This window comes from Boleophthalmus pectinirostris, unplaced genomic scaffold (genome assembly GCF_026225935.1).
Source record: "Boleophthalmus pectinirostris isolate CB_2022bp ecotype Guang Dong unplaced genomic scaffold, ASM2622593v1 HiC_scaffold_18, whole genome shotgun sequence".
Lineage (NCBI taxonomy): Eukaryota > Metazoa > Chordata > Actinopteri > Gobiiformes > Gobiidae > Boleophthalmus > Boleophthalmus pectinirostris.
This window is the reverse complement of record NW_026571133.1, coordinates 1836063-1852768: the sequence shown is the minus strand read 5'-3', so window position 1 is coordinate 1852768 and position 16706 is coordinate 1836063. Positions and strand designations below refer to the sequence as shown.

General features: G+C 41.3%; 1 protein-coding gene across 1 annotated transcript in view; it reads right to left on the bottom strand.

The window, feature by feature from the left end:
* Positions 1 to 1488: 1488 nt before the first annotated feature.
* Positions 1489 to 16706, bottom strand: part of nav3 (neuron navigator 3) — a 285935-nt gene continuing 270717 nt past the window's right edge. The window contains exons 37-39 of the mRNA XM_055153752.1: positions 15899 to 16017; positions 11815 to 12018; positions 1489 to 9725 (exon numbers count right to left, since the gene is read on the bottom strand). Of these exons, the coding sequence (XP_055009727.1) occupies positions 9606 to 9725; positions 11815 to 12018; positions 15899 to 16017 (443 nt within the window). The 3' untranslated portion in view covers positions 1489 to 9605. The remainder of the gene's footprint in view (positions 9726 to 11814; positions 12019 to 15898; positions 16018 to 16706) is intronic.

Here is a 16706-nt window from a genome sequence, read left to right as displayed (position 1 = left end):
TCATCCAGTGTTGCTTTTTTATAATTTTATATTAATAGAACTATAATAAGGGTGTTAACTTAAAGCTGCACTGTGAAACTTTTCCTTCGGAGGGTCTGTGCTCGTCTCCATGGAGATTTTACAAGCAAACTGGTCACGCCACCAGCTCAAGTTACGGGTCAAGATCTGTGGAGCGATGAGGCTTACAGTAATATCAATAAAATTACTAAATTGAATAAAGGATAAGTTTAATGCCATTCTGTGGAACTTTATAGCACAAGCAGTAACATCTCCATGGAGACAACAAGTGACAAGCCCCACAGAGAACCAGAAAAGTTACACAGTCCCTCTTTATTTTGCAAACTATTTTAATTTGATCAACATTTAAATTATTAAAAATTGATGCAATGTGTAACTTTTCTGGTTGTCTGCCGTCTACTTGTCTCCATGGTGATGTTACTGCTTCGCCAGGGATGTTCCACAGTATGGCATTAACAAATATATCTCCTATTTATTCAATTACGGTGTTTTTTATTTCTCAAAACCATCGCAAAAAGATAAATTATTATTACCATGACTTCTCGGCCTGGCGATGTGGTCTGTTTGTTTCCATGGAGATAGTTCAATTAAATGCCATACTGCAGAACATTCCAGAAAAAAGCTACATGAAGTCAAGCTCTGCCAAAAAAGTTACACAGTGAACCATTTATAATAAAAATAATAAAGTTAATATTTGATTATTTGTGTCGTTTTCTTCTGTTTTCTTACTTCACTGGTGGATACAGTATTTTAAATCATTATTTTAGGCCCAGTAAGTAAAAATAAAACTGAGTCAAACCAAATTAAAAATGTCTATTCAACTCACAAAGTCATTTCCTCTGAGTTTTTGCAGCGTTCTCTCAGACCTACAGTGATTTGAACATGTGGGAATATGACTGAGATTATTATATCTGAAGGAGGAGAGTGGAAAAAGTGCCGATACAATCTGTGTGTCATTCGTTCATTTGTTTTTCAAAATAAAACCAAAAAATAAAAAAACGGAAAAAACAACTATTTTCTTCATTATTTGTCTCCAAAACCAAAATGAAAAAATGGATAATGATTTGTTTTTTTCCCCAGTTTTTGAATAATGGAAAAACGGATAATGACAGTTCTCGTTTCCATGATTTAAACTGTGATGCTGGACTGAACCAGGACTGAACCAGGACTAAACCAGGTCTTGGACCAGACCGGAAACAGACTGGGACTGAGACCAGGACTTTGACCGGAACCAGCCCAGGACTGAGTCCGGGACAAGGACCAGGCCTGAGACCACGACCAGACCGGGACTGAGACCAGGACTGAGGCCGGGACTGAGACCGGGACCATACCGGGACTGAAACCAGGACTGAGACTGGGACCATACCGGGACTGAGACCAGGACTGAGGCCGGGACCAGACCAGAACCAGATCGTGATTGAGACTGGGACTGAGACTGAAACCAGGACCAGACCGGGACCAGACCGGGAGCAGACCAGGACTCAGACCGGAACTCAGACCGGGACTCAGACCGGGACTCAGACCAGGACTGAGGCCAAGACCAGACCAGGACCAGACCATGATTGCGACTGGGACTGAGACTGAAACCAGGACCAGACCGGAACCAGACCAGGGAGCAGACCTGGACTGAGATCGGGACTGAGACCGGGTCCAGACTGGGGCTGAGACCAGGACTGAAAACAGTTTAGTCCTGGTTTAGTCCTAGTTTAGTCCTGGTTCAGTCCTGGTTCAGTCCGTATGCGGCATCACAGTTTAAGTCACGTAAACAGGAAACGGGCGTTATCCGTTTTTTCATTTTGGTTTTGGCGACAAATAATGAAGAAAATAGTTTTTTTTTTCTGTTTTCTTATTTTTGGTTTTACTTTCAAAACCGAATGAACGACTGACACACAGATTCTATCCTCTGGTACATTATTTGAACTGTACATATCCGCTGTTCCCCGAAACTCCCACCCAAACACACACCTCCATTTTGTTTTTTCTCTCACAATAATTTACTTATATCTTAAACATCGACGAGGGCAAAATGCATCTTTCGTTTCACTGTGCAAGACTTAGACTATGTACAGCCCCTCCCCCACCTGTGCAACCCTTTGATAAAAACAAAATTCAAAATGGCTTCCCTCCAAATACACGCATACATATATTTATATTATGAGTAAAGGTCTTTTTCTGAATGCAGCCCCGTTATAAAGCGAAAAAACATGCTTCTCAGGCTATAGAAAAAACGAGACCCACACTTTTGTGCTCATAGGTGAACCCAGCTCAACTGGGCCAAAAAAAAAAAAAAAAACAGAATTAGAAAAAACAAGGTTACCCCCACGTTTCGAAAACATTTGTACATTACATCGGCCGCTCGCGACAGCCCGAGGTGACCACACGAAAGAGGAAGCGGGGAGGAAATGTCCGTTACAATCATAGACAAAACAGGAAGTAGATTTTTGAGCATTTTTTCATCACTGCAAACAGGTGTCCATCCGAAACGTGTGCACTTTTAAGGCAGTGGAAAAGCACCATTATCGTTAAACTCTATCACCTTTTCGTCAACGTACATTTCGTTTAAATCGTCCGAAGTTTGTTGATTTTTTCTTTTTTTTTTTTGGTACCGCCTGGACCACGTATGCATAAAATAGTTACGAGGACGATTTCAAGACTTTGTGGACTTCAAAGTGGCACAGATTCCTCTTTATAGGCGCCATTTTGAGGACTTTTGACCGTTACGAAGGTGGGTGATGAGACAGTGGAGCTTGGGGTAGAGTCGCTGCTCCTCTACATCCTCTCAAGATGAAGGAGGACCAATATATGTATAAAATGTCTGGTAATATTTAGAACCAGATAAGTATGAAAAAAAAATGTATTACTTAAATTTTTACGTTTTGGAGGATGGGGAGAGACAAATTCTTCCCGAGATGTTTGGTTTAAGATGGAAATTAAAATTAAATCCCATACAAGCCAACGTTTAATTTTCTTGCATTTCAAAGCAAAATATCTCCCGAAGATTTAACATTTTAGATACGAAATTCGCAGTTTTCAGCTTCCGGCAAAGATCCACTATAACTCAGATATTTATTCCCATTCGATCCAGATATATAGTACTTTTTTGTTTTAAATCGTCAATCGCTATGGCAACGTCCCGAATTTCTCGTCATGGGCTCTGTTCATGTTTACGTCACAAAAAAGGGAAGACGTTTGGAAACATGCGGATGACGACTTTTTTTGGGCTCTGTTGGTGAAAGAAATGCTGACAAAATCTGGGAAAGCTGAGAAAATGTCCAGTTTTTTTTTTTAAATCCAAATGTCATTGTATTCTTTCGTTTTTTTTCCTTTTATAAATTACTGATTGATACCTGAAACTTTCGAGTGGTCAAGTGATGTTTCTGTGATGTGTCGCTCAGCTGATTTTTACAGGTTTTTGTGCTGTCTTCCTACCGGTGGAGGCAGGATGACAGCGCCATCTGCAGTCCGACTTCCTCAGGACAGTATCCCAAGTATGTGAGAGTAAAAGAGCCCCCTCGTCCTGGTTCATAGTCCCAAGGGCATGTTTCCGTATTTCGATTGCCTCTTTTAATCCAGCAATGGTGTTTGTTTTCCTTAATGATATTTGCTCTCTTTTACAGTACTCAGAAACAGCTGATTTGAGTCGTTCCTGTTCTGCTTTGTGTTTCGCCTTCGCTGTTTCCTTCTCACGTTCTGTGTTTCTTTTTTCGTGGACTGTTTCCCCGATGTTTGTTCTATTGCAGGACGTGTAGGGTATTTTGTATATGACGTAACATTTATACTCTGCTTCTGTTTTGGCTTTTGGGTGGCCGAGTAATCGCCTGAGTTTTCTATATGGTTTCACTTGTGTGTTTTCTCATCGCCCTCTGCACTTTTTCTGTTATGCCCCTGATGTACGGTAATGTCACCACACCTGGGATACTGTCCTGATGAAGTCGGACTGCAGGTGGCGCCATCGTCCTGCCTCCACCAGTAGGAAGACGGCGCCAAAACCTCTTTAAATGATCCCATCACGTGAGCACTCTGAGGAAGTCGAAACTGTCAGGTACGCAAACAAACTCTTGGTCTGATAAAAGAACCTAAAAACATAAATTATCGGAAGACCAAACGAACGTCACTGGACTAAGATGTGATTGTACCGTTCCTTTATGTTCGGCAGTTACGATCAGCTCTCTGTAAGCGACTTCGATGACGAGATTAGTGTCCCGTCCGCCGTGGAAAAGCTTTGACAGGTTGTGAAGACGCTGCTGCTGAATCCACGGTTTTATAACATGCCCAGTGTTGGGAACTACACCGTCGTCAAGTCGTCATCCGCGTGTTTCCAAACGTTTTTCGGTAATCAGCGTGAAAAGAGCCAAAAGAAAACCAAGGACGTTGTATTCACAAGTGCATAGTAGCATTTGGCGTACACTGTAACTGTACCTTTCACGATATACTTTTTAACTTTTGTAGTATAATTTTCTATGACTAAACTATGTATATGTTTCTACTTCTATTTTAAAGTTAAATTCTACAGTTTTGGCTTGAAAAATATTCTGTTTTGGTTGACTTCTCTCATTCAGTTCTGTAGCAAGTGCAAAAAGAACAAGCCAGCATGAGCCATAGTAAAGATGTAACAGACTAGAATCGTGTCAGCGGCTGTGCATATTTGGCAGTAACTTAAAGACGCACCGTGTGACATTTCTAGCCGAGGGTATGCCGCTCGCTTGCGTGTCTCCATGGCTACTGCTTTGCCAGGAATGTTCTTCAGTGTGGCATTACTCTGTATCACCGCGGAGATGAGGAGGTTACGGTTCGATCGCATGCAGGTATTTCTTGGTAATTCAAGTAAGTAGATAGTAAATATCTCCATGGAGACAAGAATGTGGCATACCCTCCACCAGAAAAGTTACACAGTGCAGCTTTAAAGGTCCTATATTACACAAAATTGACTCTTATGAGCTTTAAGTCATGTTATAACCTCAAAAACCTCCTCAAAAACAGACATGGAGTTGTGTTTTTTTGTTTTTTTTTGTTTCATTCACACATGTTTGAGTAACACTTTATTATCAGTTTGCTCAAAATCCTCTTTATATGCCCTGACGAAGACCCCACATGTGTCAAAACCATTAAAGGATGTTTATTCTAATTCAAACAGAGTACCTCGGACTTTTTGACCGCTTTTTACTTTATCGCTTTTATCGTTTTTACATTACAAGCCTGGTCATCTTCACTGTCTGTAGCTTCTGAGCCTTATCCTTGAGGAGCACCTGTTGCGGACTTTTAACTAAAATACCCTGAAGGTCTGACGTCCTCTGTGTTTTCGAAATCCCAGTTCCACCTTGTGATGTCACGAAGCGGTAGTTTTTTTAAGTTAACAGCTCATTTTACCTTTAGTTCAGTAGAGATCAGCAATTACGCGCTGAAAACATCCAAATGATTCTAATGAAGGTGTGTGGAGTTTAAAAACACAGTAGAGCGCTTCCTATTGCTGCCTGTCTACGTTGGATTATTTCCACACCCCTATCCTACCCAGTTGCTACACCTGTGGAAATATTTGTATGTCGCGGAGGTGTTGTTTTTTTGTGTACTTGCCCCCAACAGGAGCATGGTCTGGGGGTGGTTCTCTTTTTTTCTCCTCCCCATATCCTCATGTTATGCTGCATTAGGGGTTTAATGTGATGATACAGTATCGATATCATGGACTGCTGTATCGATATATCACCAAGAGTATATTTTTGTATATTTTACACAATTATTTTGTTACAGAGCTACAGTTTTGTCGTTTGTTTAGGAAACTCATTTATGCGACACATTTGACATTTTCACTGTTTTGATCATTAAAATGTTTGTGTTTTATATGAACTTTGCAAAAGAAGTGGTTTAACAAAGACTTTTAGTATCACAGCCATGACTTAGACTTAGTTTTTATTGAACCGTATCGAATCGATTTCAAATATATCGTATCGAACTAAAAGTGCACTGTATAGAGATATGTAGAATATCGTGGCCTAAGTATCGAGGTATGTATTGTATCGGCAACTTCTTAATGTTACCCACTTTCCTATTTGCTACCTGTGTACCAGTCTGGTCCACGTCTAGTCTCCCCATGTCATATTATATTGTGTGTTGACAGGCAGCCTGATTCATCAGACGGTTTCACTTCGTAGAAAATAGGATTTGTTCGCTCGACAGTAGGTGGGTACTTTTTTAAATTTAACCAGTCACTGTTATTTGGTCGTGATGTATGTAATGCGCCAAGTTCCATAGGAAGAAGAACAATAATGTCTTTCCCCTTGATAAAATTCACAGAACATTCTCTTTGTTCCGGCTTTAAATCCTCGATCTCGGGAATCGTTGCCAACACAGAATATATGTCTCTTCGCTGATTGGCTGATGCCCGGACTTGCACTTCCGGGGTTTTTGCGAACCGTCTAGTGTATTCCGATTCCTGACCCAAGTCGCTGGAGAAAAATGAAATTGAGCGGAGGCACTAGGCTAGGTGACAGGTCCAATTTTGATTCCTTTGTATGTCCAGTACACGTGAAGACAATAAAAGCCGTTATTCATCTTCCTTCATGTGACATCACGAGGTGGAACTCAGCCTAAATCTGCCGGGTTTGTGTGTTAAACGTGAGAACGAAACAAAACACAACTCCAGGTCTGTTTGCGACGAGGAAAACAACATTATAACATCTTAAAAGAGCGTAATACGGGCCCTTTAAAGAAACATTGGCACTTGTCCGTTGTTGTTCACAGTAACACACATGAGGGACGTTACAGCTAACAGACTGTATACTGGTTGGTTGTGCTTGTGTTTGAGGGTTTCGAGTGTATTGGCAGTAGTCCCCAGATCACACGGGGCCCATAGAACCGCACAGCACCAAAACGGGACCGAGCCGAGGGCGTTCGATTGGCTGCGATCGGGTGATGTCGTAACTGTCCGAAAGATCCCACTGGTTGTTTAAAGAGTGCAACCACGAGGCAGCTTTGTATTATTCTGTTGTATTGAAATAGCCAAAAGGAAAATCCAAAAAACGGTGAACCATAGTAGTGATTTCACCAAGACTAAGAAACTGCCAAGAGAATTAAAGAGGCTGTACTTAATTTTAATGTAATAAAGCAGGGATCCCCAACCTTTTTTGAGCCATGGACTGGTTTTATATCCAACAATATTTCGCGGACTGGAGTGGGCTGGTTTTAGACCTGGTTTAGTCCTGTTTTAGATCTGTTTTAGACCTGTTTTAGACCTGGTTTAGACCTAGTTTAGACCTGTTTTAGATCTGTTTTAGACCTGGTTTAAACCTGTTTTAGACCAGTTTTAGTCCTGTTTTAGACCTAGTTTAGACCTGGTTTAGTCCTGTTTTAGATCTGTTTTAGACCTGTTTTAGACCTGGTTTAGACATGGTTTAGACCTGGTTTAGACCATGTTTAGACCATGTTTAGACCGGTTTTAGACCTGTTTTAGTCCTGTGTTAGTCCTGGTTTAGACCTGCTTTAGTCCTGGATTAGACCTGGATTAGACCTGGTTTAGACCTGGTTTAGTCCTAGTTTTAGTCCTGGTTTTAGTTCTGCTTTTAGTTCTGGTTTAGAGGCGTGGCCTGCGACATATGGGGGTGGTGGGGTTCGTGCTTTTGTGATTCGGTACCAAATGACCCACGGCCCGGTACCAGTCCCCGGCCTGGGGGTTGGGGACCCCTGTAATAAAGTACCGATATATTGTAAAAAAAAAAAAGTAAATAAAAAGAAGCTCTTAGGGTCAAAATGAGACTGTTGTGTATCTAAATCTAATTTAAAAAGCGTTTTATCCTCTGAGAGCCAGGAAGTAAGCTGTTAGCATGCTTTTTTTTTCTTTTTTCTTCGAGACAGTAAAATCAGCTACAGTTTCTTTAAAGATTATACACCTCTAGAATATTTTGATATCATATGAAATTTAGCAATGAGATGTGGGGATATTTTAAGTTCCAAAATGCAATTCTCAAAAACTGCAACCAAATTTAATGCCATTTCTTTCAACGCAAAATAAATAATTAATCCACAAGATAAAGTTTGTGGACCAAATTGCCAACATGACATCACCAGGTTCAACATTTTCAGATTTTCTCTTTGGATATTACTTAAAAATATCGTCTTCTTGCCAATACACTGTCCTCCATTTGATCTTCTGACATCACGGAATTCAAGAACGAGAACGCAACCTGATTTAAGATTAATGTCACACCCGCGCCCGCCTCCCTTTAATATTTAAGTGCATTTGAACTTCACTTCTGTAAACAAAGTCAACAAAATCTGCCCTCTTTGTAAACATTAGGAGATAAAATATAAAACATAACTGGGATTAAGTTGAAAAAAATCCAGTTTCCGTAGTTTTCTCGACGAGCAACTGAACAGTGTCGACAGCACAACGTAGTAGTCAACCGCTTTTGTCACATACAACGCCAAAGTTTATATGGTGAAGCTGTAGTTTAATATGTTTATAGAGGAAATTACTTGCACAGGTACTAAATAACTGAGCCCTCTAACTAAAAGTTTTTTGGTTCAAGCCTCCAGTATGAAATGGCTACCCAGCTTTTCTGATGATTGGTGGAATTGGATATAACTCTTTGCGATCTGATGCCTTTGTAATTACAGCACAAACTTTTCATATAAACCTTTGGCGCTGTGTGTTGTTGACTGAGGTCTTAAAGTTTCTGATTTAGGTCCCATTTTGGAACAAGACTCGGCTCCAACTGGATTTCACTACAAACTGATGGACTAGGCCTCCTCATGCAGGTTACCGGTCCTAAAGTAGATGGACGAGTCTCCCTGGTGCAGGTGGACTCACAGATCACACTTCAGGGATGAGTCCAACTGGTCCTCATGATGCAGGTAGAATTATATTACGCTAGTGGACTGATCTTCCTGGGTGATTCAGACTAGTCCCCCTGACGAAGATGGACTAGGCCTCCTCATGCAGGTTATAGGTCCTAATGTAGATGGACTAGTCCTTCTGGCGCGGGTTAGACTAGACCCCCTGATGCAGGTGGACTCACAGAGCAGGCTTCAGGGATGACTTCAGCAGGTCCTCATGGTGTAGGTAGAATTATTATCCTCTTGTGGACCGGTTTTCCTGGTGCAGTTAGACTAGTCCCCCTGGTGCAGGTTAGACTAGTCCCCCTGGTGCAGTTAGACTAGTCCCCCTGGTGCAGTAGACTAGTCCCCCTGGTGCAGGTTAGACAAGTCCCCCTGGTGCAGGTTAGACTAGTCCCCCTGGTGCAGTAGACTAGTCCCCCTGGTGCAGGTTAGACAAGTCCCCCTGGTGCAGGTTAGACTAGTCCCCCTGGCCCAGTTAGACTAGTCCCCCTGGTGCAGTTAGACTAGTCCCCCTGGCGCAGGTGGAGTGTTCCCTCTGGTGCAGTTAGACTAGTCCCCCTGGCGCAGGTGGACTCACAGGGCAAACTTCAGGAATGAGTCCAGCTGATCCTCATGACGCAGGTAGAATTATTATCGCCATGTGGACCGGGCTTCATGGTGGATTAGATTGATTAGTTCTGGTAACTGAGTGGTCCTCCTCATGCAGATAGACTAGTTCCCCTGACGCAGTTAGACCAGTCCTCCTGGCGCAGGTGGACTCACAGGGCAGACTCCAGGGATGAGTCCAGCTGGTCCTCATGATGACTGGTGCTGTCGCTGTCACAGCTCTGAGTACTCGAGTAGTTCGCCGCCTCCTGGAGACGCAGCAGCATGTTCATCTGGAAGAAAAGCACCAAAAACAAGAACAAATTACAATCTATACTTATATATTGGGACGATTTGTACTTGTTCTCCTTTGGTCAGGAGAAACATATTGTGTATTTTACATAGATGCAGTAAATCACCAGAAATATTACCAGGGAACTAAATGCTTCGGCTCAATACTCTCAATATTTTGTTATTATTTTAAATTGTATTATTCTAAAACTTGTCAAATCAAACGACAATTACTTTTACTCAGCCTCATGTTTATCTGTATTTAGCCTCATACATTTTAGTGTGTGTGTGTGTATTGGTGAGACTGTAAAGAACTTTGTGTTACAGCTTCAAAAGTGCTTTATAAATAAATTTTGATTGGTATCACTCTTGCAATTAGCATTTTTGCCCAAACCATTAGTAAAAAATACAAAATCTGATTACAGAATATTGTTTTATTTTTGGCTTTCTTTGTTCATCTGGATTTAATTATAAAATACTCCCCATGTCCTTTGCTCTAACAAATTGTACCCCTCATCGTGTCCATTATCAGCGCCTGTGTCATTAGTTTTAGAGACACGGCGATCCTCCACAGATGACATTTTAAATCGTCTCAAAGAGCAACAGTCCGTAGCTTTAGCCTTTTACTTTTTATGACCAAACCCTGCCGTAAATTTGAGCAGTTAAAAAGGCAGGACTTCTTACCTCTGCTCCTGTTTTTAATGGTCCTAATAATTCTGAAATGTAGCGTGGCTTCACAGACTCCCCACACTGACACCTGCTTTTAAAGTGCTCACGTCCGGACACTCACATTAGCATAACGAGCTAATTCAGAGCAGATACGTTCGGGTGGCTGCTTTTTAACTTCTCGGTGCAATGACCAACGCTGTTCTCAATCATTATGCATTTCCACGACCCAGTGCAATGTTTGAACAAACTATCTCTACAGGTAGGAATATTATAGTGTTGTATAAAAGGTGCACTATGTAACTTTTCTGGTGGAGAATCTATCATCTGCCTTGACAGGAATGTTCCACAATAGGGCTTTAAACTTTAATTACTGTAATTTCCGGACTATAAACTGCTACTTTTTTCTTACACTTTAAAACCTGCATCTTAAACAACAATGCAGCGAATACCATGGATGGATTATTTGTTTATCATCACAGGGATACGTCTTAATGACCCGTAGGTGTTAAATGCAGGCGAGTGCGTAAATGACGAGAAGAAACATTTCAAACTTCAGTAGCCTAGACACACCTAAAACCGCCCTCGGGAAAGGCTGAAATCTGCTGAAATCCTCCAAAACACTGACATGATACAGACAGGACAGCGACTCTTTCTGCAGGAGACATGCGCAGTAGAGCCAAGTGATGTAGTCTGATAATCCTGTCGTAATCCTGTCATTTTACTGCCGTGTTACAGGCACTGTTTGGAAAACACATGTACCAGTATTTCATAAAAAATTTAAATAATCTTTCTCTGTACCGTCTTTCTGTATAAATATCTCAACGTGGACACCTGCGGCTTATAGACAGATGCAGCCTATATATGTACAACTTTTTTTTCTTTTAATATTTTGTTGATGTATGATGATATATTCAAGTGCACTCAATAGTCCGTAAATGATGGTATATAGGCATTTATTCAGTGAGTGTGTGTTTATATGTTATATTATATTCCCTTATAAACAGGTCTTGTTTTATTTAATTTAATTGTATTACAGATTTAGCTCAAATGAAGTTGTATTCTCAATGTCACTGCTTTTGAGAATCAGTTTCAGATTTTGAACTGACTGGTGCCACTGTTTTTAACTTCCTTTACAGGTGCAGTCATCTTGAGAGACGAGGAAGACAAAGAAAGTTCAAGATAAAGCTGCATTCTTCCTGAGCTGAATCACCTCTCCACAGTTCTGATCTGTAACTTGTGCCACCTGCTTATCTCTACTGATAAGATAAGTGTTATTGACCAATGACTGTTTCACTGTTTGATTTTCTAACTTTCTGTTGCTTTAACTCAATCATTTGTGAAGCCATTTGAGGCGACTGCAGTGGTGATTTTGGCCTCTACAAAAACAGAATAAATGTGACGTTTATAGTGCACGATCCTCACCAGTGGGTCTCCCTCTGTGTCGCTCTGGGACACCTGTTTAGATGAAGCCCCCTCTTTGGAGGAGCTGTACCCGTCGTACCCCACGTCCTCAGGTCTGAGCTGCAGCAGAGACTGTCCCTCCTGCTGCAGACAGGGGGCGCTCCAGGGGTACGTGTCATTCACCCATTTGGACGGGTCCTCCCAGGCCGCACGCTTTCCGTACAACTGTAAAAGGAGAGAAGAAGATAGGAGAATGTTAATAATGTGCAACTCATCCTTATGTAACAGAAAACCCAGCGTCCTGTCAATCATCATATCATCTCTGCACTGTTTTCCTCACGACCTCTTTTAACTGAGATATTTTTATTACTTATTCCTATTTTTTATTTTATTTTGACTTGTACATCTACATTTATATAATTATGCTTTATTTGACACCAGTTTCTTGCTACTTTTGCTGCTTATTTAGAATGTATTTTTACCATTTATATTTTTTACTTTTTGTTATTATAATATATGGTGATATGTGAGCTACTGTGTCCAAGTAATTTCCCTAAAGCAGAACTAAGTCACTTTCATAGCGTTCAGGTTCTGTCAAATGAAGCTCACGAGTCTAGCAGGTATGGGGCAAATTTGGACCCGATTTCCATACTATGAATAAGAGTTTATTTACAGAAAAACAGCTAAATAAAAACAGCAGGATCATGTAGAGCGGGTTACTATGAATATTTTAAGACCAAAATGACGAGGCTCACAGCAGCAGATACAGAGTGAGAGGTAACCAGAGCCGGAATCGATGGAGCCTTAAGTGCACCCACGCTCATTTCCTATTTGGAATGCGGTGGCCACTGGGATAGCTGTGTACATTTATATACACACAGCATGAATCTATTAAAATAAGTGGATTGCTGCTTGTAGCTGCCTCCAGTTGACATAGCGGCCACTCTCTGGTAGTCAGGCTGGCGACACCTAGTGCCTCCGCTCAATTTAATTTCTCTCCAGTGACTAGGTCAGACAGTTTGCAAGAATCCCGGAAGTGCAAGTTCAGGCACCAGCCAATGAAGAGCCATACATTCAGTGCTGTCAACGATTCCCAAGATCGAGGATTTAAAGCCGGAACAAAGAAAATGTTTGGTGAATTCCATCAAGGGGAAAGATGTTATTGTCCTTCTTCCTACAGGATTTGGGAAAAGCTCAATATACCCGTTAGTCCCGTTAGCGGCGCATTACATACATCACGACCAAATAGCAGCGATTGGTTAAATAAAAAAGTACACATCTACTGTGAACGAATTCTAATGCTGTGAGGTCAGATGGTTTCCACAAAGTGAAACCAGCTGATGAATCAGACTAACTCACTGGTACTTCAGCAGAAAAATCCCTCTGGCTGAGAAAGGATCTTTCTCATAGTGCGCAATGTAATCACAAACTGCTCGTGTTCGGCTGACAGGGACCTACAACTTTTTTAGATCATAAACTTTTTCTCAGCTCAAAATCCTTCAGTTGTCAGTTGTAAAAAAACACTTTATAATCATTCGCTCCGGCTCCACTCTGCTCCTCTCGTTCTAATTGGTCAAAGCGATCACGTGATACACAAGATTGCGCTCGTGTACATTCACGTGTACCTGCTGGAGAAAAAAGCACTAATGCACATGCTCAATCGACCCAGAGCCACCAGAAGAACCTCGCCGGGCTGAAGGCGAATCTAGAATCATGTGCCATTGAGCTCTGGCCCATTAACTTGAATGGGCGTCCATTTTGAAACCCGGGGGCTTGTTATATACCCAAAGTCTTTGCCCCAAGGCAGCTGTAGCAACAGAAGTGTCTTGCGGCTCAAATGAAGAAAACCCTTTGCTCGTCTCATTTGGCGTCTTAATAAAACTACGTACTTAATTGTGTTTACTCAAAAATATAAACAAAAACGAGAAGGAAAACACACATGGTAAATATAAGTAGCCTGGTGTGAGCGGTGCACCTGTCCCTCTGTTTTCTAATGACACAGCACAGACTTAATGAAGAGGCCTGAGGAGGAGAGCTGTCGTCATGGTGATAATGAGCTCTGTGGAGCAGATGGCGAGGATGGCACCGAAAACGACTGGCACAAAGTTTACTCAAGTGATGCTTCACCAGTTTAAATCTCGTCACGAAACAATCCCTCTGCCCACCTTGAATAATTCCTTTTAAATCTGCGCGTTCGTGTTTGAAAACCTAATTGGGTTTATATAGTGTTTTTCAAGACACACAAAGCGCTTTGCATTGCATTGGAGCTCTGCCCACACGCACACACAACATTCTTACTGGGCAATGTGGGAGAAGTGTCTTGCCTGAGGACACAATAACCCCACTGTGGCACCTGGTAGTCCCAGCGGTCTCCCATCCAACCACTAACGAGGCCCAAACCTGCTTAGCTTCTGAGATCAGACTGTCAAGGAGGTCTGGTTAACATGTTGTATTACAGTGAAAGTTAAAGGGACAGTCTGGAATTTTGGACATAGGACCCCACTTCCTTGCCTGATTCTTCAGCCAGTTTCACCTCGTGGAAACTGTCTGACCTCGCAGCATTAGAATTCGTTATTTCATCATTTGCTCGACAGTAGGCAGGTACTTTATTTTATTTAACTAATCTACTGCTATTTGGTCGTGACGTAATGCACGGTGAACTGGTATATTAAGCTTTTCCCAAACCCCGTAGGAAGAAGGGCAATAACGTCTTTCCCCTTGATAAAATTCACCAAACATTCTCTTTGTTCCGGCTTTAAATCCTCAATCTCGGGAATTGTTGCCAACACAGAATGTCTGTATTCGTCTACATCCATCTCGACACTTTGTTTACTGTTGTGCTGTTCCACAAAAGGGATTGGCTGGTGCGTGGTCTATAACTTCAGGGGTTCTTGCAAACTGTCTAGTGTATTCAGATTCCTGACCTAGTCGTTGGAGAGAAATTAAATTAAGCGGAGGCAATAGGTGGTGCCAGCCTGGTCAGAGTGTTGGAGATGACACTTTTTAAAATATTCCATCCAGTCCTTGTATTTGCAGAGGTCGCTGGTGCTAGACTAGTGCATGTCAATGGTCATATTTATCCTGCCACTAAAAACAGTCTTAAACACTCCACAAAACACCCGAAGAAAATCTATTATTACACCAGACTGTCCATGTAAATGTCTGTGCTGATAGAACAATGTTTGAAATAAAACTAACCTTACATCGCATGAATCGTTGCATGTTGAGGGACTATTTTCTCAGCAGCAGCGGAATTTTACTTTACCGGTAAGATATGTGCTAGGTGATATCAGTCCGCCTCTGCTGAGCTTTCTATCAGGAAGTACAACTCACTGCTGCTGCTCAGACATAAATCCTTCAAATGCAAGGTTGGTTTTACTTCTAAAATTATTCTATCAACACAGACATTCACATCAACAGTCTGGCGTAATAATAGATTTACTTTGGGTGCTTTGTGGAGTGGGTAAGACTGCGATTTTTACCTATTTGTAGATCATAAACTGTTTCTCAGCTCAAAATCCTTCAGTTGTCTTAAACAATACTTTATAATAGTTCGCTCCGGCTCAGCTCTAGCTCCTCTCGCTCTGATTGGTCAAAGCGATCACATGATCCACGAGACTGCACTCCCTGCGTTTGCTCGTGTGCCCATGAGAGAAAAGAGTCACCGGAAGTACCTCGCCGGGCTAAAGGCGAATCTGGAGTCATGTGCCACTGAGCTTGGCCCGTTGACTTTAATGGGTGGCCATTTTGAAACCTCAGGGCACTTGAACACAACACACTCGTAATTTCCACCTCACAAGTGGAAAGGATCATCTTCCCCATTCCACGTGAAAGCAAAATATGTTCAGAATTAATTTGGTGAAGGCATATAGACTTTAAAAACACCCGGGAGAGCTTTCTGGATCATCTCAAAATGATGTCACAAGGTGGAACCAAGTGTTTTGAGCGCAGCGTGGGAGCCAATCTAAAAACAGAGGCTTTTTCAAACATGTACAAATGCAACAAAATGTATCTCTATTGAGGAAACAACATTACAACTGGACTTAAAGCTCAGATAATTTAATTCACAAACACTTTTAAATATCTGATATGAACAGTGTCGTACCTGTAGTCCCTCCCTCACAGCCTCGAGGAGGTACGGCACCAGGGAGTAGTTCCACAGATCAGTGAACCAGACTCTGGAGCCCTCCACATCCATGGGACAGGACAGGAAGAGACGGGGGCCTGGAGGGACAAACATCAACATGAGATATGACATGAGATATGAGATACAGGGACACACTGAATTTGGTATATAGTGTAATCTGAATATTTGAAAAGAAAAAGACGTATAAATACAACTTTCAATAGTTCTATGGTCGGCTAATCTCCTTTTTCATTTAGAGTTTTAAAAATGTAATAATCTATAATGGATTTGTAATAATTAGAAGGAAGTTTTCATTTTCATAATGAAGTAACTGCAGAGTGCTTTTAAGATTATTGTTTTATTGACATTACATTATGCATTGTAATGGTTATGTGTCATGCATTACTTCAGCTTATGGGCACTTAGATACTCCAAGTTTTAAAGTAATGATTTTTGGCCATCGCCTAAAATAATGTCTGTGTTAGGAAAAGACAATTATAAGTACTTAATTTATAGACCCTTTAAATCCTATCAGAATGTGACTGGAGCCAAAGTGAAGCAGATATTACATTTTTAATGATTAACTGATGAGCAGACCTAAATTCTGGTGCTTTTACAACATTATAACAAAAAATAAACAACACATTTGAATTTCCAAGGTACATGTTTTAGTTAATTGGCTTGTCTGCTAAGAAAAATGGAAAAATATAAATTACAAAATGTATTTGAGCTTCACACAAGGTAAAGTTTATGATGAAAGTGCACTATATCTGTAGATGAAGTGACA